This window comes from Podarcis raffonei, chromosome 2, assembly GCF_027172205.1.
Source record: "Podarcis raffonei isolate rPodRaf1 chromosome 2, rPodRaf1.pri, whole genome shotgun sequence".
Taxonomy (NCBI): Eukaryota; Metazoa; Chordata; class Lepidosauria; order Squamata; family Lacertidae; genus Podarcis; species Podarcis raffonei.
In genome coordinates, this window is record NC_070603.1 from 57319384 (window position 1) to 57339594 (window position 20211).

At 41.8% G+C, this 20211-nt stretch overlaps 1 protein-coding gene across 1 annotated transcript; it reads left to right on the top strand.

Annotated features, from left to right (window-relative positions):
- Positions 1-435: 435 nt before the first annotated feature.
- Positions 436-19483, top strand: MEIKIN (meiotic kinetochore factor). The gene is made up of 14 exons (XM_053368609.1): positions 436-963; positions 2125-2342; positions 6627-6717; positions 7139-7217; positions 8212-8272; positions 9820-9960; positions 10762-10878; positions 11512-11548; positions 12449-12504; positions 13264-13358; positions 15062-15208; positions 17308-17433; positions 18729-18852; positions 19441-19483. Exons 2-14 carry the CDS (start codon positions 2159-2161, stop codon positions 19464-19466), a joined length of 1284 nt encoding a protein of 427 aa, XP_053224584.1. The 5' UTR covers positions 436-963; positions 2125-2158; the 3' UTR covers positions 19467-19483.
- The last annotated feature ends 728 nt before the right edge of the window (positions 19484-20211 follow it).

Genomic DNA, 20211 nt, shown 5'->3' on the forward strand with positions numbered 1-20211 from the left:
ATTAATCTGTCAGCAAAATCACAATAAAAAGTAAAGGTTTGCCTATGTTGTTCCAAATTGGTCAGCACTACTAATCAAGACTCTGCTATTATATTACTCCCTTAATCACACTCCCTTAATCATATGAGAATTTCTGTGCAGACTAGCTTGATATTGGGGATGTACTGCTGCTAGTCTGAGGTTCTTTTGCCAGTGCAATAGCATATTTACTCAAGTCTAATGCGGCATCAAATCTAATGTGCACCTCAATTTTCAGAACCTTGAAACCAAAAAATGTATTTGCTGGCGAATATAAAGGTGCCATCAAATCTAACTTTAATTTTCGCAGCGTAATTTAGCCAAAAAAGGTGAGCATTAGATTTGAGTAAATATGGTATTTGATATTTGGTGGGATGGGCATGTATGTTGCCATGGGCAACCTCCAAGGACTCTGACCCTTCCTGGTTCTTTTATTTGCACAGGACTAATCCTTATTTCTGGGTCCCAAGAAATGCCCTTGTGAAGAAACTACTCCTAGGCAAACAGCACCCTTCCTTCCCAAAACAAGCAAAACACAGACAAAACCATACACATCAAACCACACACAGTAGGCCAAGCACAATGCCTGTCCAATAATCTAAAACATAAAGGAAAGGACACACAACCTTACCATGCAGTGACAGTTTTCTTTCTTACCAGACAGCGACAGTTCTCTCTCTTTTAAAAATTATATTTTTCTTCTTTTCAGTGTTTTTCTCTTTTCCATCCCAAATTTAAGACGGTTTGGCTGGGAGGCAAAGCTAACTCTTGGCCTCCACCTGCCCCACCCTCTTCCTTTCCTAATAAATTTGGGAGTCCTCCTAGAGGTATTCTGGAAAAGGAAAATGGCCGAACGGTTGAAAATGCCTCCTACAGGTAAAAATAGAAGGGGCTCGAGGCCTGCAGGGGACCCCTGACTTAAAGTATTTATCAACACAGGTGCAGGTATGGATCAGGTCCTGTAACCTGCGTTTTGGTTTGACTCCTTTATTTCTGCCACGCCAGAAGCCTCAGGACCTCCTGGCTCTTTGTTGCTGCCATTTGTGTTCTCTCAGAATGGGGCTGAATTTGAAACCTGAGGCAGTTCTCAGTAGGGGAAGGGGAATAACCTGAGGCGATGCAGCTGCCTCCTCTCAGTTGCTCAGGCAGTATTTGTATTATTTAATCCTAATGTTTCATTTTCTTTTCGCTTGCTTGCATGATCTTTTGCCCATAGCACTGCAGGCAGTTCCAGTTAAAGGCATATCCACGCTGAAACAAAAAGTGGGTTTGGACGTGGCTTGCAGCCTGAGGAACCTTGGGAAGTGTAGTTCTGTGAGGGAAGCAGGGCTGCCTGCTTGACAGAAAATAGTCGGCACCTTCAAAAAGTTATAATTCACAGAGTGGGCAAAGAACAGTAGCAACAGTTGACAGTGATTTTTAGGTATGTATTGCAGAAAGGTTATACGTGTGGCGCGAAGGAGGTGGTAACATTCAGCAACAAAATCCTATCATAACTAGACTTAAACCACCTTAATAGTCATCCCATATCCCCATAGAACTTTGGGAAGCACAAACAATAGTTTGAGGGATGGAAATCCTTGGGATCTTTAACCAATAACTCAGTCTTGTTTACTAATCTACAGCTCCCAGGATTGTTTGTGGATTCATGTGAGAGAAAACTGCCAAAGGTTTATATAGTAATTTGAGTGTAGGGCATTTGGCTGTTGAAATTATATTCTAGCTAATGTTTGTTTTTTGAAGTGTGTATGTGTGGTGTATGCATGTTTAATTTGGTGAGGGGATCTTTATGATATTTGGGTTTAGAATTGAACGTACTCTCTGGCACACCGAGCTCCAGTGAAAGCATTTCTGTTCTGTGGGGCTGACAGCCCCTTTATACAGTGAGTTAATATAGAGTAATATGGGGGTAAATATGGATTTGTTTAATCCTTCAGGGAGTAAACCACAGGAGCTTAAACAAGTTTCAAGAAAGCCAGCAATCCACCAATAAGACTCTTCCCTTCCCTAAAGGTCATGGTTTTGGTTTTTCCTGGCATCTGTGCTTGGATTATATTTTACTTTTCAGAACCTCTTTTCTTAGTATTGCCTCTTACCGCTTTGTAGGTAGCATTGCTGTGAGGAAAAGCAAATAAAGAGGATGGACTGGGTGAAATTGCGTTCCTATTCCCGGAAGAGGCGGGCTCAACAGAATGTCCATTGTGCATCTCCTATCCCAGCTGCGGCAGCATCTGCTGCTGTAGGTAAAAGGAATGCTAAAGCCAAAGCGAGTCAGCTGCGCCTAGATCTGCTTTCTGGACCTCGGCAGGAATCTCATGTCAGAAGTAATTGTTCATGCAACTACCTTGTCCTTCCCCATCACATCCCTGTTTGTCTGGATTAATTACAATATTTATTGTGTCTTTGCGTAGTGGCACAAAGGCCCTAACTACTCTACTGTGTACTGTCTAAAAATGTGTAGGGGTGAGAATGTACTCTTAATGTAGTCACTTTATGTACTCTTAATGTAGTCACTCTTAATGGAAATACTTTATTGGTGAAATTGGTAGTGGGGAAGAGGGTGAGATGTTTGTGAATGTGTTGGGGGCTTATCTCACCTGCTATGTCTTGATGAGTATTGTAGAAAGCCGCTTGGCCTGCTAAATGCATTACATGGGACACAGAGATGGGGCTCATTGCTTTCCTTAGTTTGGTTTGTATTCACAGTTTTTGTCACAGTTGCTCAGACCCTGACAACACTGAGCTCATTACTCCAGTATGTGCTCCTTCTGCAACACTGAATGTCAACAGTGAACTCGGTTCTGATGTCAGTCTTTACCATCCCAGCTAAAAATCACCAGCTGCAAATACAAATCAACTGTCCCCAGTGCACACAAGGATGAATCCTACCCTTTGAGCCACCTCACAGTGGAATCCTGTCTTAGGATGCAAGCACCATTGAACCTAGTGAAACTTACTTCTCGGTAAACAGGCATAAGATTGGGTCTTGAGCCAGTTGCTGTTTTGCTTTTTCCAAGGTTCTCACTGTTTTTGAAAGCAACACTCCTATCACCTGGTGTTTTTCCAAGCTGTTGAATCCCCACCCTCTCAGGCCACTTTCTAAATTTATGGTGCTTTCTGGGGCTCCTCTGCTCAGCGCCATTCTCTTACAGTGAGCAAAGACTCCTGTACGCAATTGTGTGTTCACATATGGTCTGCTGCTGCATGCTAGGATTTGTGGGGTGATGTAGTGTGCCCCAAACTGACATTAGAAGTCTAGTAGAGCAGCCCTATGTCTTCTCAGGAGTAGGTTTGTAGCATTCTGCTGAAACACCTGCATTGGCAGCCCATATGCTCCCAGACCACGTCCAGCGTTCTCTTATACAAAGCTCTGATCAATGTGAGCCCAGGATACCATAATGCTTCCCTTAACCCTTATATACCAGCTCACTCACTGAGATAATTTGGAGAAGTACTGCTGGTTGTCCCCCCATATTTCAGAAGCCTGATTGACTTCAACGAGAATTTAGGCATTTAGGATACCTGGTTCCATTCTGTGAACTCTTCCAGCCTAGATTATTCAGGCATTCTCACAGTTACCGTATTTTTTGCACCATAACACTCACTTTTTTCCTCCTAGAAAGTAAGGGGAAATGTCTGTGCGTGTTATGGAGCGAATGTCTGCGGGTGGCGGGGGGGATCTGCTGCAGTCGTGAGCAGAGGATCCATGGTTCCCCTTCCTTCCCTCCTCCGTGGTTACAAAGCATGGATCCACATGGATCCTCAGGATTTTTGCATTGGGCTACTCCAAACTCACTGTCAGATCACATGTCTGTGGCCACAGCATGAACCACAAAAATCATATATCCACTATTTCGTTTAGAATATTTTTTTTCTTGTTTTCCTCCTCTAAAAACTACGTGCGTGTTATGGTCTGGTGCGTGTTATCGAGCGAAAAATACGGTAATTTTCAGGCATCTCTTGAAGATCTTTTTATGCCAGAAGGCCTATGCAGCTGCTTAAACTTTTGAAGATGAGCCACCCATTTTGTGATTATTTTATATTTTTATGGTATATGTTTTATTGTACATGCATATTTTGTTGATACTTTATGTGAGGGAGTTTTCTATAAATATTATACATAGCATGCATGCATACATACATACCGTACATACGGACTTTATGCAAACAGAACACTGATGTTGCCATTCAAGAGTGGTGGTTCATCCAAGTCTCCTCTTTTGGAAATTTTTGATGGTGTTCACAATTATTTCCCCCACACCTGCAATGGTTAGAAACAGCCATTTTTATAAATTGTGTGTGGGTGCCACTGACAACAACACCTGTTCTCATCTGTCGCCAAAATAATTTGCCCCTCTTGAAATGCAAAGAGCAGGTGGTAAATCTGAACATAGTTATGCACACTTAAGTCAGTGGTGGACTTTGGTCTTTCAGATTTCAGTGTCGCCTTGTGGGCAGCCAAAATTCAGCACCCCCCTTCCTCTCACCACCTGTTTGGCTCAATTCAGTACATCATAGTTGTGGTTCCCCCTATTGCGGTAGAACCAGTCATGCTGCCCTAAATCCACCTCTGCTTAAATCCTGTTGTTCCCAGAGGGATTTGCAGATTATTCTCAAATATTTTTGAAGTAAAATGTTGCTTCATTGTGACATATCCCTCAGTCACATGACAAAAAGATCCTTGTTAGGGGGAGGAGGATAAAGACTAAGTATGGCTGCAGTCTTACCATATGGAGTATTTACCTGTGTGAAGAATAGGTGGAAATGTAACCTGTTGATGATTATTCTACCCAGTGCTTTTTTCTTGGGGACACAGGGGTATGCATACCCCTAAACATTTTGTGAATCTAGGTTTAGCCTCATTGAGGGGCAGTATTTCAATATGAGTAGGAAAATGAGAGCACCCCTAAACTTTTTTTTAAAGAAAAAAAGCACTGATTCTACCTAAACAGCTCTTAAAACTGCGCAGCAAAAGCCTTTGATCCAGATAGGCTTGGTTTACCAAGTGCATTAAATTGGACTGTCAGTAGGGGGAGCTTTTTGCCTTCTGATGTTGTACTTAGTCTTGGGAGTATCAAGACTTGCCTTAATTTCTTTTTTAAAGAAACTGATAGCAAAACCTGATGAAAATTAAAAGGTGCAAAGGAGTTGTTCTTGCAAATCTCTGGAGATTGAGAGCTTAACAGGTGTCTTGATTTCACAGTTGTATTAGGACCTTCCTTTTGAGAGCAGAAATTCCATTATAGTGCAACTGAGGTTTTCTTTTTATCATTCTTTGTTGACTTGCTAGAGTTGTGTTGTCCGTAGCCGATACACAAACGAAACAAATGTGGAGTAATCTACTGACCTTGAAGAGAATCTGTTCAGGGTGGGTTAACATGCTTTTTAATGCACCCAACTGTATGTGCACATGTCTTTGCTTTGTTTGCATGCCAAACTATGGTGTATCAGGGCTGTGCAGACTCCTGAAGAGGATCTCACAGCTGCTTTACTTCCCCCAAGTCATTTTACTCCTGTACTGCGATGAGTTTGGGTTTGGCTTAGCTTGTTGTACAAACCTAGGCTCATGGTTAAGCTCTTTCCTTGTTTACCATGAGCTGCAACCAAGAACAAACCATGTAGTTACTGTGACATATGAACTAGTCCTGCATATATTCCCATACATACCTAGGCAGCTGCACCAATTGCAGAGTGAGGAATGGCAGGCCAGCCTAGGCAAACTGTTTAATGGAGCATTCCAATAAATGATCCCGCAGTGAAGTTTAACAGAAGGGTAAGTAGGCCATTCACCCAGTGTTTAGCAATCTGCTGGGTGAAGTGTTTGCCGCCCTCCATTAAATGCAATTGCAGCAGGGAAGGGTGTTTCACCAAGCAGTGTAGCAAGCTGCACTTTGAAGGCCCTCTCCATTAAACCTCTCTTCAGCCATGTTTGGTGATCTGATGGGTAGATGGGAGCTTGCATCCAACACCCCATATCCTTCAACCCTTGCCCCCGAGGTTTGAAAGCCCCATGGGTCACTTGAAGTCCCAACAATCAGGGCTTCAAAGGGAAACATTGCCTGGTGTCACTATGATGTCAGGTGGGCAGCATGGAGGGCGGGGACGGACTATGGGGTTTATGGGTCAAGTTTAAAGAATGGGGAGTTAGCCCAGGGGGTTGGTGAGCAGGGGCAGAACCCCTTGTGTGTGTAAGTGTGTGTGTATGCGTCTATGGAAATGTAAGTTGAGTGGCTAATATACACTGAAAGAAAATGTGCACATAATCCATGAAGAAGAAACTGTGTACATTCCCTGTTCAATATAAATAATCTCAAACAGTCATGGAGGAATGTGCATATCTCGGTTTGAATTTTGCACATACTCGGGGCACCAGAAATAATTACATTGAAGCCCTTCACTCAGCACCTGTATACAAGTTGGGTGAATGCCAAACAACTGTGACGTCTTAACACAAAGAGATGATTCTTACTCTCTCTTTACAACAGAGCAAATCCTTTGGGTAAATGTAGGACTTTAGGTTAATATCAATTTATACAGTTTATACAATATTTGTTCTGTTGGATCATAATCCTGTGTTTGGCTAAACATTCACTTTTTTCTCCCTGTAGGACAAATTGGAAATGCCTTTAAAAAAGCATTGCCCAAAATTCAAGAAGCCTCTGGGGTGACCCAGATGGACTGCCTTTCAGTGGAACAAAGGTATAGATTCCAGTTATTCTATTATTGGATCTGGGGGAAGGTCTTGAGCACTTGAGGCCCCATAGATGTTGTTGGACTACAAATCCCATCAACTCTGACAATTGGCTATGCTGATGGCTTGGAGTCCAACAACTTTTGGAAAGCACCAAGTTCCACACCACCAGTCTAGAAACTGTCAATATGATGATGCAATTCAGCTTTAATTGTATTTATAGGCGTTATGGCCAGGACAGGAAGGACTTGCCTTGTTTTGAGCAACATCCCCAGAGCAATAATAATGCCAATTTCTGTTGTCAGTGTGTTGGTTTAAGTTCAAATTAAAAGAAATCATTCTTCTCAGAAATTCCAGATATCAGAGTTGGTTTGAAATTGCCTATGAAAAATACAGACCCATATTTGTGCTGTATCCCCCCCCCCATAGCACTGAATTAAATGAAAATGAAAACAGAAGCATGGAGGTGAATAAAAGTATCAATAAAATGGGCACTGCTGTATTAAAGGTATGTATTTAATTGTTAAACCTCTTAAATCCCAACAAATCTATGTACTACTAGTAGGGTAAAAACGAAAGACTGCTGCACCTTCAGAGTCCAGCCAATCAAAATACATATACAGTATTTTGTATGCAGCCAGTGGTGTGTCATGGAGCTGGTTTGCACATCACACTAAGCCAAAATCACAATTAAGCCATGCTAGCTCCTAGGCAGCATGGTAAGTGGTCAGGGATGATGGGAGTTATAATTCAAAATATATGGAAAGCACCAGGTTGTTTCTGTATGTATTCTGTGGTTCTGACTTTAAAGTGGGGGCAAATCCATCTCTCTGAGGCACGTGGAAATATCAGGGTTTGCAGTAGTCACCAGCATAATTAGTGTACCAGCCTCTCTGATTGCTGGGAGAATTTTAGTGTGGAGGAATATTAGAAGTCATACTGTTTCAAGTGGTTGGTGTGGAACAGATGAATTGTCATAAAGACCTGTGAATATTGTCCAGGTAAGTTCATGGTTATGCTCTATTCACATTGACTTGGATAGTGGCTGGAAATGTGCATCAATCACAATGAAATTTATACAAGTTGACAATACCACTATAGAGGTTCAGTGCCCAGGAAATAACCACCATATGGGTTCAGCTTTAAATTATTCTCTCTGTCATGTTAGTCTCCACACAGAACCTCTGATCTTAGCAGAGACTGTGCTTGGAAGAAATTCTGGGGCTTTGTGGTGAATGAGAAATTCTCCCATTCTGCTTGATGACCTTCTGCAGATGAACAATTTACATAATTTAAAATTGCTTCCATGTGGCCATTGATAATACATTTCAAATCCAAGAGTTGCTCTGATCAATGTTAAGGAATATTTTGTTAATGACAAAACTGTGCAGAACTGTTTCTTTCTGAGAAATTATTTTCATGAATTATGTATGGTCATAAGGGAAATCACAGTTTTATCTACGTCATACCTTGTCATCTGCATCTTTCACTGTTGTTCTTAGGATTCTTTGCATTTAAGCTCTGCAAGTAAAGAGAGTGTGAGATATAGTGAAACTACATCAGGTGAGTATGCTTAAGCATACTGGATCAGGAACTGAATTCTTCTAAATATTATTGCAAGTTCCCTAATGTGACTAGTCCTCATGTTAATATTTTAGTTCCCCCAACCCAATTTTAATTCCCCCAACCCAACTCTGTGGCCAGTGCTGAAGCTTTCCTCAGGAGCAATTCATATCACTAGTGTTTCTTGTTCAGCCTTCTACATAAGAAGGGCAGGAAAAAAAATGAATTATTGGGTGAACAGGAGTGAATAACCTTTGGCCCTTCAGATGTTGCTGAATTACAACTCCCATAATCCCATAATCCCTGAGCACTTGGACTGCTGGAAGTTGTAGTTCAGCAACCTCTGGAGGGCCACAGGTTCTTCACCTCTGATCTAGAAATACCAGTGAGTGTTCTAGATAGCTTTGCTGAATGCTTGGGCTTCAAGTTGGTGCTAGCAGCATTGGTTTAGGTCATGTACTTGGTTATGTATTATAACTAGAGATTTGCAGACCTTTAAAAAAAAACACAGAAAAACGTTTTTCCAGTTTTTTCCTATTTCCGAAAAATTGGAGGAAAGGTTCTTCCCCCCACTATTTTTTCTTGGGGGGGGGGGAGGAATTCCAGGCCTTCACATCACTAATTATAACAGACTTCTAAAAATTCAAGTAGATTTTGAGCACCAGTCTGTAGACCAGGATATAACTTTTAATGCCTTGCGGATCTGTATAGCCCAAATATGTGGATAATAACTTAATATTCATTCCCATCAACAATCCTTTTAATTGACTGCTCACAGTGGCTGATGGCACCTAAGTCCTAGTCTTATTTCCACCCTAATCATATTGTGCACTTTGGGTCATTTGGTCCACTGCCCATCTGATGAAGAAAAGGGATCGCCAGTTACTTTGTTGAAATCCTCAATATTCTTATAAAAAATTGTTACTATATTATAAACCTGTTCTGTTCAGTTTAATTAACCATTTTAAACCATGGCACTACATAGAAGTGGTGCTGTTTATCATTTCCAGGATACCTACAGTATTTCTTTTATATAGAATAAATATATTACTGCTTATGATGGAAGCTGAACATTGCATGTATACTGAAACAATTGCAGAGGTTTGAGTATTGGACTAGGAGACTATGGTTCTAATGCGCTTTCAGCCATGAAACTCACTGGGTTACTTTGGCCCAGTTGCCATCTTTCAATCAAACCTCCCTCACAGGGTTATTGTGAGGATAAAAGAGGGATGGAAAGAACCATGTGGATGTATGTCACCTGGAGCTCCTTGGAGGAAATTTAGGACATGTAACGTAATAATAAATGAAAACTAATCCAATTGAACCTATTACTGTTGCTGTTCTCCATCCTTCTCTCATGTGGCCTGCCTTCTGTTCACAGGACTATATTGTATAACCTATTGCAACATACAATCTTTTTATTTCAAACTGAAAGCCAGATCTTAACATTTGTATGCATTTATAGGTGCCCAGCATATCAGGGTACCTGAATGAGCACTTTCAGACTGAGCAGTGTCCTGATCTCATTTTCCCTTTATTTCCAGGAATGACTTTACCCACAGGTGTTTCACATTTTCTGCTGCAGTGTTTGGATGAAGAGTCTTCTCTGTGCTCTAATACAGAATCTAGTGATGGAGCAAGTACTTATTCATCACCTGAGATATTCAGAGATGAAAACACATTAGGTATGCATGCTTATGCTCTACATGTGGGAGTGACCGTTTGAGAAAAGCATGTGTGCTCTCATCTATATTTTTTAGTTGCAAATGTATGGCAGAAATTGGGAACCTGTGGCCCTCCAGATGTTGCTTTCTTTTCAGCCCCAGCAAGCATGGCCAATAGTCAGGGATCATAGTATCTTAGAATTTGTAGAGTTTGAAGGGATCACGAGGGTCATCTAGTCCAACCCCCTGTAATGCAGGAATATTTTGCCCAACATGGGGCTCAAACCCATGACCCTGAGATCAGGGTCTAGTAGACTCATGGTTTACTGACTCAGCTGTCCCAGAGAGGAAAAACATTTGGAAAGCAGTTGACTCCACATCCCTGCTGTAAGGCCTGACTACATTGCATTTTATTTGCTTAATCAAGCCCATCACATAGTCAAGTGGGGAAAGCTTTGCTAATTGATTGTTGCCAAATGCCTCTTAATTTGGTCAGAGAATGACCATTTAATCCAAGGCTAGAGTTCAGAGTGTCCTTGGCAATTCTTGACCTATACTACATTTTTTTGATTGGCTTAACCCCAGCACTGGGCAATCAACCATGCATCGATTGCTGAACAAGTGCTTCAAATTACATTCTCTTATTGTTTGTAGGGAGGGGATCTAAAGTCTTTACACTATATGCCATAATAAGCCAACTGAAATCTGTGGAGGTTCTTCAAGAGTGATCAGCTTACAAATACAACGTTAGCAAACTTAGCATTGTAGAACTTCAAGCATTTCAGAAAGACGGTAGCAACCATATTGTGTTATGTGTTTTAGAAAAAAGCACTGGTCCAGAAGAATGCATTGGGCACAGGAATTCAACCCTCTTGGATACCAGCAAAGCCATCAACATAGACAAGATGCCACATGTGCCAAATCTTTCACAGATATTGGGTAACCTTGAACATGTTACATAAGTGTTTGGTTGCCAGCTTGAGTTTAAACCTTTCTTTGATGCAGAGGGCAGCAAATGTGGGTGTCGGGAACTTGAGTTGGTGCTTCCACACTCCAAGTGGCAGAGTTGGATGTCTGGAAATAAAGCAGCTTGATGATGAGACCATGGGAAGACTAAAATGGTTTGAAGAGGAAAGATTAAGCATCCTAGACACGATTGGTCAAGCTACAGGGTGGGGCAAATTCGTATATCCTTTTCTTCAGTCCGTCTCCTGTGTCAAACCAGCATCTATTCAGGGCTGCCCCAGCTGCCCAGCGACTTACTATAACAACTTCATGGTTAGCTCCAGCACCTATTTTTCTTGGGGAAGAAGCACTCGGAACAAATGTCAATTCGTTTTTCTGTGAATTGACGTTTGTTCCAGTTCAGGGCTAAACAGCTGATTTTCCCGGGGAAAGCAAGGGGCAAGCGAAAATCCTCTTGGACCCATGCCTTGAAAGCACAGGACAAGCGGAAAAGCTCAGACCTGTGCTTTCTGGGCATGGGGCAAGCAGAGGTGTGGATGAGCCCTATGTTGTGCTGTATTGCTCTAGCTTACCTTGATCACACTCTTCACATTTGATCTCTTCTAGAAACCACTTTAGGAAAAAAAGACCAGAGCATTACAAGGTAATACCTAAGCAAAATATGTTTGCATGCCACCCCAGTCTCCGAGCGGTGTGAGATTCCAGGGGTTCCAGGTGCTTGCCCAGGGATTGTGTTTCTAAAGAAATGAGCCACAGCAGAGACTGTGATGTCTTTAGGATATATGGTTTATTTACACATACTGTATATACAACCTGAGTCTATGATGGAGGGGTTCAAAGCATTAACACTCCAAAAGGTTCTTGCCCCTCCCATGGCCATAGTCTTGGATGCCTGCAGAAATCAGCCATCACCCTCTGGTCAGCTTGCTATGTTTAACAGACTGCCACTTTTCTCTCGGGCTTGCTGACACAGCCGGCAACTATTTTTTCTCCAACCGACGTCATCCCCAACTGCAATCCTAAAAACAACTGCTCTCCTTCCAGTTCTAAAACTCTACTTCAGAGGCTTTTGTCTTTCTAGCCAATTATGAGTTGAGAGAGGGGGTCGAGTATCTGACACCCAGGAATTATAAGCAGGGTCCAGGAATTAGAAAGGGAATTCAGGCACCCCACAAACGCATAACAATATTTTTTTGTGACTGCTCTCTTTTTTAGAGACAGTATATATGCAACTGCTTGGAGTAATGACTCTGATTGTGGCAGCTACATAAAGGACTGCCTTCGCCATGGCCATTAAGAAGCAACAGCTGTAGCCAGGGAAATCCCCTCTCGCAAAGAGAACACATTGGTGGAGCATCCCATTATGGCAGAATTGAAGATATTAATTGGTCTGTTGACTCATTAGCCAGTGTATTTTCATTAGATTTGAAGTGATATTAGCCAATTAGGAAAGAAATCACTTGGATCTTAATGGAAATTTTGTGAGCAGCTAAGCATATAACTACTTTCTTACTTTCGTCTTTTTTTTTTTTTACTGTGGCAGGCTATCAAAGCAGAAATCACGTTCTGAATTGACAGATGTTTCAGCTGTAGTTGCAGGTAAATAATGTTGTTTAAAACAAACAAGTTGCAAGTTATGTGACGTGACTAGCAGATTTGTTTTTGCTGTGTGCTTTTAAAATAACAAGTTCAGGCCACAGGGCCTGTGTATAATGATGACCCTGACAGGTTGCCCCTCTTTGCCTGGCTTGGTGGCCCTCCTGGCATTGAAATTCCCTTAACTCAAACAGCTGCAGAGCCGAAGAAGAGGTGAACATGGAAGCCAGCACTAAAGCAGAATGAGGGAAGTAAACATGCCATTGCCTCTTCCTCCTCAGTCAGGCAATTAGAACGCTGCAAGGCATGGCAGGAACACTGACTGCAAACAGGGAAAATGCTGGCGGTTTTTAAAACAAAACAGCAAAATACAGTGGCTCCTCCTGGCTGCAGACTGCACCCCAGTCCTTCCTGGTTACCATGGCAACTGTGTTTGTGGACTCTTGAAAAGTGATTCATCCAGAGTAGCTCACCCCCACCCCATTTTCATACTTGCAGACACACATACCATTTAAGAATCTCATTCCACTAAAAAAAAGGGAAAGAAAGAGAAAATTGAGTGAAAAGGACAAGCCACATAGTGTTAAGGGGTGGTTAAAAGCTCAGAAATTTAGGCCGAATGAATGGCTCTGCAGATCAGCCAGTAAATGACTGCCGATCAGCCCATGACCCCCAAACTGCAGCAGAAAATTGAGACAGAGAAGTAGCTGGGCCAATTTGCACAGTCAAATTGAAGAATTATTTTTCGTCCTGTTTTCTCAGGGAAACAAGTGTGCAAAATTTTGCCTGCAAAGGAAAAGACACCTGAATTGCAATCTTTTGGAGCCTCCTTATTGCCTCAAAAACAAGCAAAAAAGGTGACGAGTTTAATCTTCATAGGTTGCCATGTGTGAATTGGGATAGTGGTGTGGTGGACAACTAACTGTAGTGACACAACAAAATGGAAAGATAGCTTGGTAGAGTATGAGACACTTAATCTCAGAGCCGTAGGCCATGTTGGGGAGAAGATGCCTGCATTGTAGGGGGTTGGACTACATGACCCACATGGTCCCTTCCAACTCTACAATTCTATAATTTTATCCATCCTACCTATAGATGAATCTGGACAGAAGTGTGATAATAATCTCCAGCTGACTGGAGTCCTTTCATTTTAAAAAAAAATCCAGTAAGGGGTCATCATGGGTTTACTGGGGATGGGGCTGTAGTCCTTTCACACTGCCTGGCCCCATCTTTAGATGAGCATTCTGTTACCCTGGATCAGTCACCCTGCCCAAGGGGCAGGGGCAGGAACTCAAGCAGTAATCACATGACGGCACCTTAGTGCCAGTGATGAGTGAAGGGGGCTACACTTGATGCTACAACTTCAGAATAGGTCATGCTATGGTGGTGCAGTGTGACTGTTAACCCTTCCCCTGCTTGCTGACTCTGCTCTCACAATTCTTCCCTGGTCCTCCCCATGCACTTTATGGGTCAGCTTTCTGTGTTCTATTGTAAATTGAATTATTTGGGTGGGTAATGATTAAACACCTCTTGTTTTCTTTCTTTTGAAGTTGGATTTCAAGTTGACCTCGTGGAAATCATTGGAACATCCAATTATAAAATAGCAGAATTAAGGTTGTCCCTTCAACCTGTCTTAAATAGCCACCCAAATAAAAATGTTCTGGTAACTTAGGCTCTAAATTTGGTAAACCTTTGGAGAAGGAAGCTGCTATACCTGAGGCATCCTCAAAAGAAACTCACTGGGCCCTAGTGGTACAAATTCAGTTTTTTCATATATCATAGAAAGGTGCTCTCGGCTTATCTTTCAACTAATCTTTTTACATAAAATGAAACCACTTCCCATCTAGAATCTCTAGTCAGTGGCTATTACTTGTTCTTCTAAGTGGGCGTGGTTATCTTTTCTTCTGTGTAACTCCTTAAATAGTTGTCAGTGTGAGCTCAGTGAAGGCCAAAGTAGAGGGGCAAACCACTCCCTAGCAGAATTTTCCTTTTACAAATATGTTTGTGTGTGTGTGGTCTTGATCAAAATAAAGGGTGGCTTCTGTTCATGAGAGGAAAGCTATTTGTTAAAAGAAAAAACTGTGCAAAGACAAGCTTCACAGCAGATATCTAGATTGCTCCTCGCATTGCCCTTTTGGCCTCACACTGAGATTTTGGAATTGGGAATTGTTAGTGTTCTGTGCTGAGATCATTTGGAACAAATGTCATGTTTTTAGTGAACATAAAATGGGTCAAGCACTCTATTGGCTGGCCATCTTCCAGGGAATGTCATGTGACCCTAGTCCTAATGAAGTATAGTGCAGCGACTAAAACCTTGGTTTAAATCTCATCTCTCCTCTGCCATGAGATTACTAGTTGGCCTTCAGCAAGCTGCTTTCACTTTCTCCCTCCCCTGCAACATGAGGATAATAAGTGAGATTTTCATCATGCTATTGTTCATAAGAATTACTGAGATGTATACAAAGTGCTTCAATTGCTCAAAATGCTGTCTAAAACACTTTTAAGTACGTCCCTTACAAGTGTTGATGATACTACTATACAGTTCTTCATGTTTCTGTAGACTAAAGATCAGCAACCCAGGAAAATGAAGTGCACAAAAAGAGTACTGTTTTCCTCATCCTCATCCTCTCCTTATGTATTGGGTCCAGCCAAATTTTGTGGAATCGCAGCTGAAACCTTAGGCTCTGCACAGCCAGGTACTGGCATGGTAAGTTGTTTTCAACTGCTAAGCTTTAAGGGAATGGGGAGTGCTGCACTTGGGGGTTAGAGAGCTGCTGCAAGGCTAAGAGATGCAGAAACTATACTGAATGGTGCTATGGAAAATTACAACACAAAAGCTGGCAAAAGACAAAAGTGACACTAGTTAAACTAGGTGTTGGGAGACCTGGGGTCTTTGGGATGTTGCACCCCATCTCCCATCGTCTCTAACTATTGGACACACTGGCTAGGGCTGATGGGAGGTTGGGTCATGTTAAATAATATGGATAAGCCTTTTGTCGTCTGTGGGCTGAATTGGACCCATAAACCCTCTTCAAAATTGGGAGTCTCTCTTCCCTTTGGCATGGTTCCACTGATAGGTGTACTTAGTGTTCAGGAAACAGGAAGTAGTGCTTCAGTTGGCTTTTCCATACTTACCTTTTGCCCCCTGCTTTCTAGGCGCAGGTCTGGGCTTTAAAGCTCAGTGTCTGAGCACCCCCCCCCAACGCTTTCCCCAGGAAAACTCTCTCTTTAATGCAGAATCAAAACAAATGGCAATTCGGGTTTGGGGCAAATTGCCATTCGCTCTCATTCAGTGATAAAGAGTGGGGCTTTGCAGGAAAAGAACTGGCGCAAAAATAAAAGTGCTTGGATGGGGGGGGCATTAAAGCACAGACCTATGCCTAGAAACACAGCACAAAAGGAAGTCTGGATGAGCCCAGAGTCTTCTCAGACATGTTCACTTGACATTTGCTTTCAGAATGAATTCAGAGTATCCTGCGATACAACCAAAGCATTCTGTTTACAGGGAAATCTGGTTATCAGTTTAAAATGGATTTCTCTCTTATAAAGGAATTCAATTTGGAAACTGGATGGGGCTGCAGGTTTTATATGAAGGAAATTAAATATTTTAAAATTAACAGCAGAACAGATTGCTCTTGCTATTTGCTTCTGATAAACTTTTATGTCTGTATCAGAGAGCAGTTCCAGAGCAGTGAACATAAGAAACAATAAAGTGCTGTTAACAAGTGCAGCACTTCTACAGACAGAAGATTTAGAGTTTAGCAAAATAAGCTCAAAACAAATGTAACCATTTGCATTTATTTCCATGTGAATGATACAATGCAATGAAATGTGTTTATATTTAAAACATCAGGGTCTTGGTGTTGTTGTTTGTATCCGTTTCGGACGGCCATTTTCAAACCAGTTTTGTGCGCCAAAAGCTATATCTCATTTATCTGCATAATTTCCTGGCTTTTGAAATGTTTCTCAGTACTGTATGTGCTAGTAGCTGTTTTGAAATCTGGGGGCCACTTTAGGCAATACCTTTCCTGTGTAGAAAATAATCATCATGCAAGAAGAAAAGTACTTGCATTCATATAAAAATTGCACATATATAACCGTTGCGGCTTCCAAATATGTGGCAAAATAGATGTCGGTACTGGTGGCCAGAGTGTAGGGGAAAAGCTGTACATCTCCACTTACCTGTTGTTCAAACCACAAACTAATTTCTTTTCTTCCTCTTTACTATTTCATCATCATCATCATCATTATTATTATTATTATTAAACATGCATCTCTTAAGATACACAAAAAGCTTAAAAGAGATAGCGATTGGCTTCGTGGTAGTGTGTGGATTTCACTCTCGGTCTACTCTGTTCAACATGCCACACTAGCTTTTTTTAAAAGGAAAGAAAAGGAGCACAAACAAACTGTAAGATTGCCTTCATTTGCCTTATCAGTAGTTTAGGTCATCCTGAAGACAGATAAGTATATATTCAGAGATTCTCAAATATTACACTAAATGTTCCGCTCAATTCAGAAAAGCAGTATGCAAGTGTCCTTTTGTCTTCCTTCTGACAAACAACTGCAGTTACACCCTAGGGCTATATAGTAGTGTGCTGGGAGAGAGAAGCTGAGTGACCTGTGACAGTCATGTACTGACAAAGAGAAGGCTAATTGTCATTCTTCCTCATGACTCAGGCTGTATATGCAAAGTATAGGATGCCAGGAGGAGACTCATTTGAAAGCTTGCTTCACCTTTTAGTTGAAGGATGTTAGATCCGTATTAATGAGAGTGCTGTACATTTTTGTTTTGTTTTGATATAGTTGGACTCTTCATCAGTGCATAAAGTCTCACTCGGTGAAGCTTCCTTGCCAAGCACAAGTCCTTCAAATGTAAATTCAAAAGAAGTCATTCCTGCCTCCCTGTCTCCAGAAAGTGTTATTCATCAGGTTATATCTCTATTATATTTTTCCCTTTGCGGCAGTGCTAACCAAACATACTTAGGAGAGAGTGTGTGTACATACTTTTAAATAGACAGGGCAGGAGAACATGTCAAATGATTCCAAAACTCAAAATTGCCTATCTATGGTAAGTGAGGACGGGATATTTAAATAGAAGTCAGGTTGTGAGGCCTGTCCCAAACCTGTTTGATTATACAAGCAGCTGCCACAAAGAAAGTCCAATGTGGAGCTGCATTTAAAAAAAAAAAGCACAAGCAAGAATACGCAGTACTTGGCCACATCTTAATTATTTTAAACTTTTAAGATGATGCACTTTTGCTGAAAAAATAGCAGAACCAGGGGTTTTTTTCCACCCAGAGCCTGTAGGGGGTGAAAAGAGTATGTTTGTAGTGAACACATTTAGGGCACCTTCCTGTTGGCGGAATGTCCTACATAACATGGCTTTTCCAGGTATTAAAATTACTACCATAGTTTAGTGTTAACATTAATGAGCAGCACCAAGCCTTGAACTTGTGAACTCACTTCTCCTTTTCCTTTGGTACAGCCTAAAGGGGATTGGACGCAGGGACACAGGTGGCACTGTGGTCTAAACCACTGAGCCTAGGGCTTGCCGATTGGAAGGTCGGCGGTTCGAATCCCCACGACGGGGTGAGCTCCCGTTGCTCAGTCCCTGCTCCTGCCAATCTAGCAGTTTGAAAGCACATCAAAGTGCAAGTAGATAAATAGGTTCCGCTCCGGTGGGAAGGTAAATGGCATTTCTGTGTGCTGGTCTGGTTTTGCCAGAAGTGGCTTAGTCATGCTGGCCACATGACCCGGAAAAACTGTCTGCTGACAAACATCAGCTCCCTTGGCCAGTAAAGCGAGATGAGCGCCACAACCCCAGAGTCGTCTGCAACTGGACTTAACTGTCAGGGGTCCTTTACCTTTACCTTTAAAGGGGAATGGAAGCTTTTGCTTTAAACCAACCATAATTCCTCATTATGTTCAAACTCAAGAGTATGTTCGAGAGAAATGATGCTTTGTCAGGATCAAATATGATTTACAATCCTGACTTTCTGTCTGTTTTTGAACTCTTGAGTTTCCTGAGTTAAGATGCAAACAAAGGAACTCTGCTTTGCTTAAGTGGAAGCAAATGCTTCCAGGTTCTTCCTCGTGGCCCCTCTGGAGGAGAAAAGGGGAGAGGGAGCATGCGAGCCCAAAGCTATTGGTTCATAATTCAGTGCTGCATCAAAGCCCAGTCTATGCCTTGTAGGACTGCCTAAGTTTTGTTCCATTTCTTTCAGTGTCTACGTAACCCTCCAGAAATCTGCTGTATCATTAAAGCTTCACCAGGATCTAGACCACTGAAAGTTCTCCAACACCCACTGAAAAGAAAAAGAGTGTTTCCCCCACCAGGAGCAACTGAAGGTAAAGCAGGACAGGGGATACAGAATATGTATTTATTGTGAGAACTCCTTACACAAGGAAGAGATTTGGGGTGGTTGTTGTTGTTGGTTGTTGTTGTAAACTGTCAAAGCTCCTATTTCTGACTGGAGGAATCCTTACTTGTAAGTATATGCCGTGCCACAAAACTTCCCTTCTCTGTTTGAATCTACAAAACAAATTGCTGGGGATATGAAGGACATTGGGCTTGGACTTGGGTTCAAAGCCCAGCTCAGCCCAGAACTTGCCAAGTCACTGGGCAAATCATGATTTCTCAAACATTGTGAGAGATGTAGCTGAATGGTAGAGCATCTGCTTTGTATGCAAAAGGTTCCATGTCTCTAGTCTGAAACTCTGGAGAACCACTGCCAGTGTAGATGAGATGCTTTCATGCAGAAAGAAGATCCCCGGTTCTGTCTGGCACCTCCAGGCCAGGTTGTAGATATGCTCGTGGGTCTCCTGGGTGGCAGAAGCAGGGAGATTGGATAGCTCTGTACGTCAATTAAAGTGATATGTTTTCTCCAAAAAGTGAAATTGAAGTTAATTCCCAATGCAAATTGATTTCTTTTTCAGATATTATTACCAGTTCAAAATACTAGATCTACAGGAGCAATAGGTAAGCACTGCTGCATGTAATGTGGGGTAGGGGAGAGAAAGAGAGGGGAGCACTTTCTAGAAACCTCAGCAGCAGCCTTCTAAACCCGGTGTCCTCCAGATGTTGTTGGACTCCCTCCCAGTTCCCATCATCCCAGGTAGCATGGACAGTGGTCAGGGATGATGGGACTTAGAGTCCAACGACATCTGGAGGAAACCAGGTTGGGGAAGAAGCCTGCCCTGCAGCTGTATTGTATGGGCAGTGGGTTCAGTAGAAAAGAAAAAAGAAATGGACACCTAAGTCCTATCTGAATGAATGGGACTGATGTTCTTTATATTATGCTGATGCCCCAGTGATTTCAGTAGTTATTTTCTTTCTAACTTTTCAAAACCTTTTGTTTGTCAGTGGTACATGATCTTCTAAACTGCAGCTTTATTGTCACAGAGTATTTAAAACACCTGAAAATATAGTTTGGGGGCCTCTATTGTTACCTTGAGGGAAAGTATTTTGTTTCTTTATGGACTGTTCTCTAAGGGTACAACATTTCCTTTACTTGTTAAAAGAGAAAAAAATGGGAAATTGAGAACATGGAATGGCAGGAAGAAGCTGAGCTGCACGTTTGGATTTCGTTAAGTTTGAAAGTTAATGACACCTTCAAAAAAGATTCTGAAAATACTTACAGTTCTGGAAATCTATATTCTGGTAGGTAAAAATAAGATCAGGAATTATAAAAGTTAGTACAAGTGTCA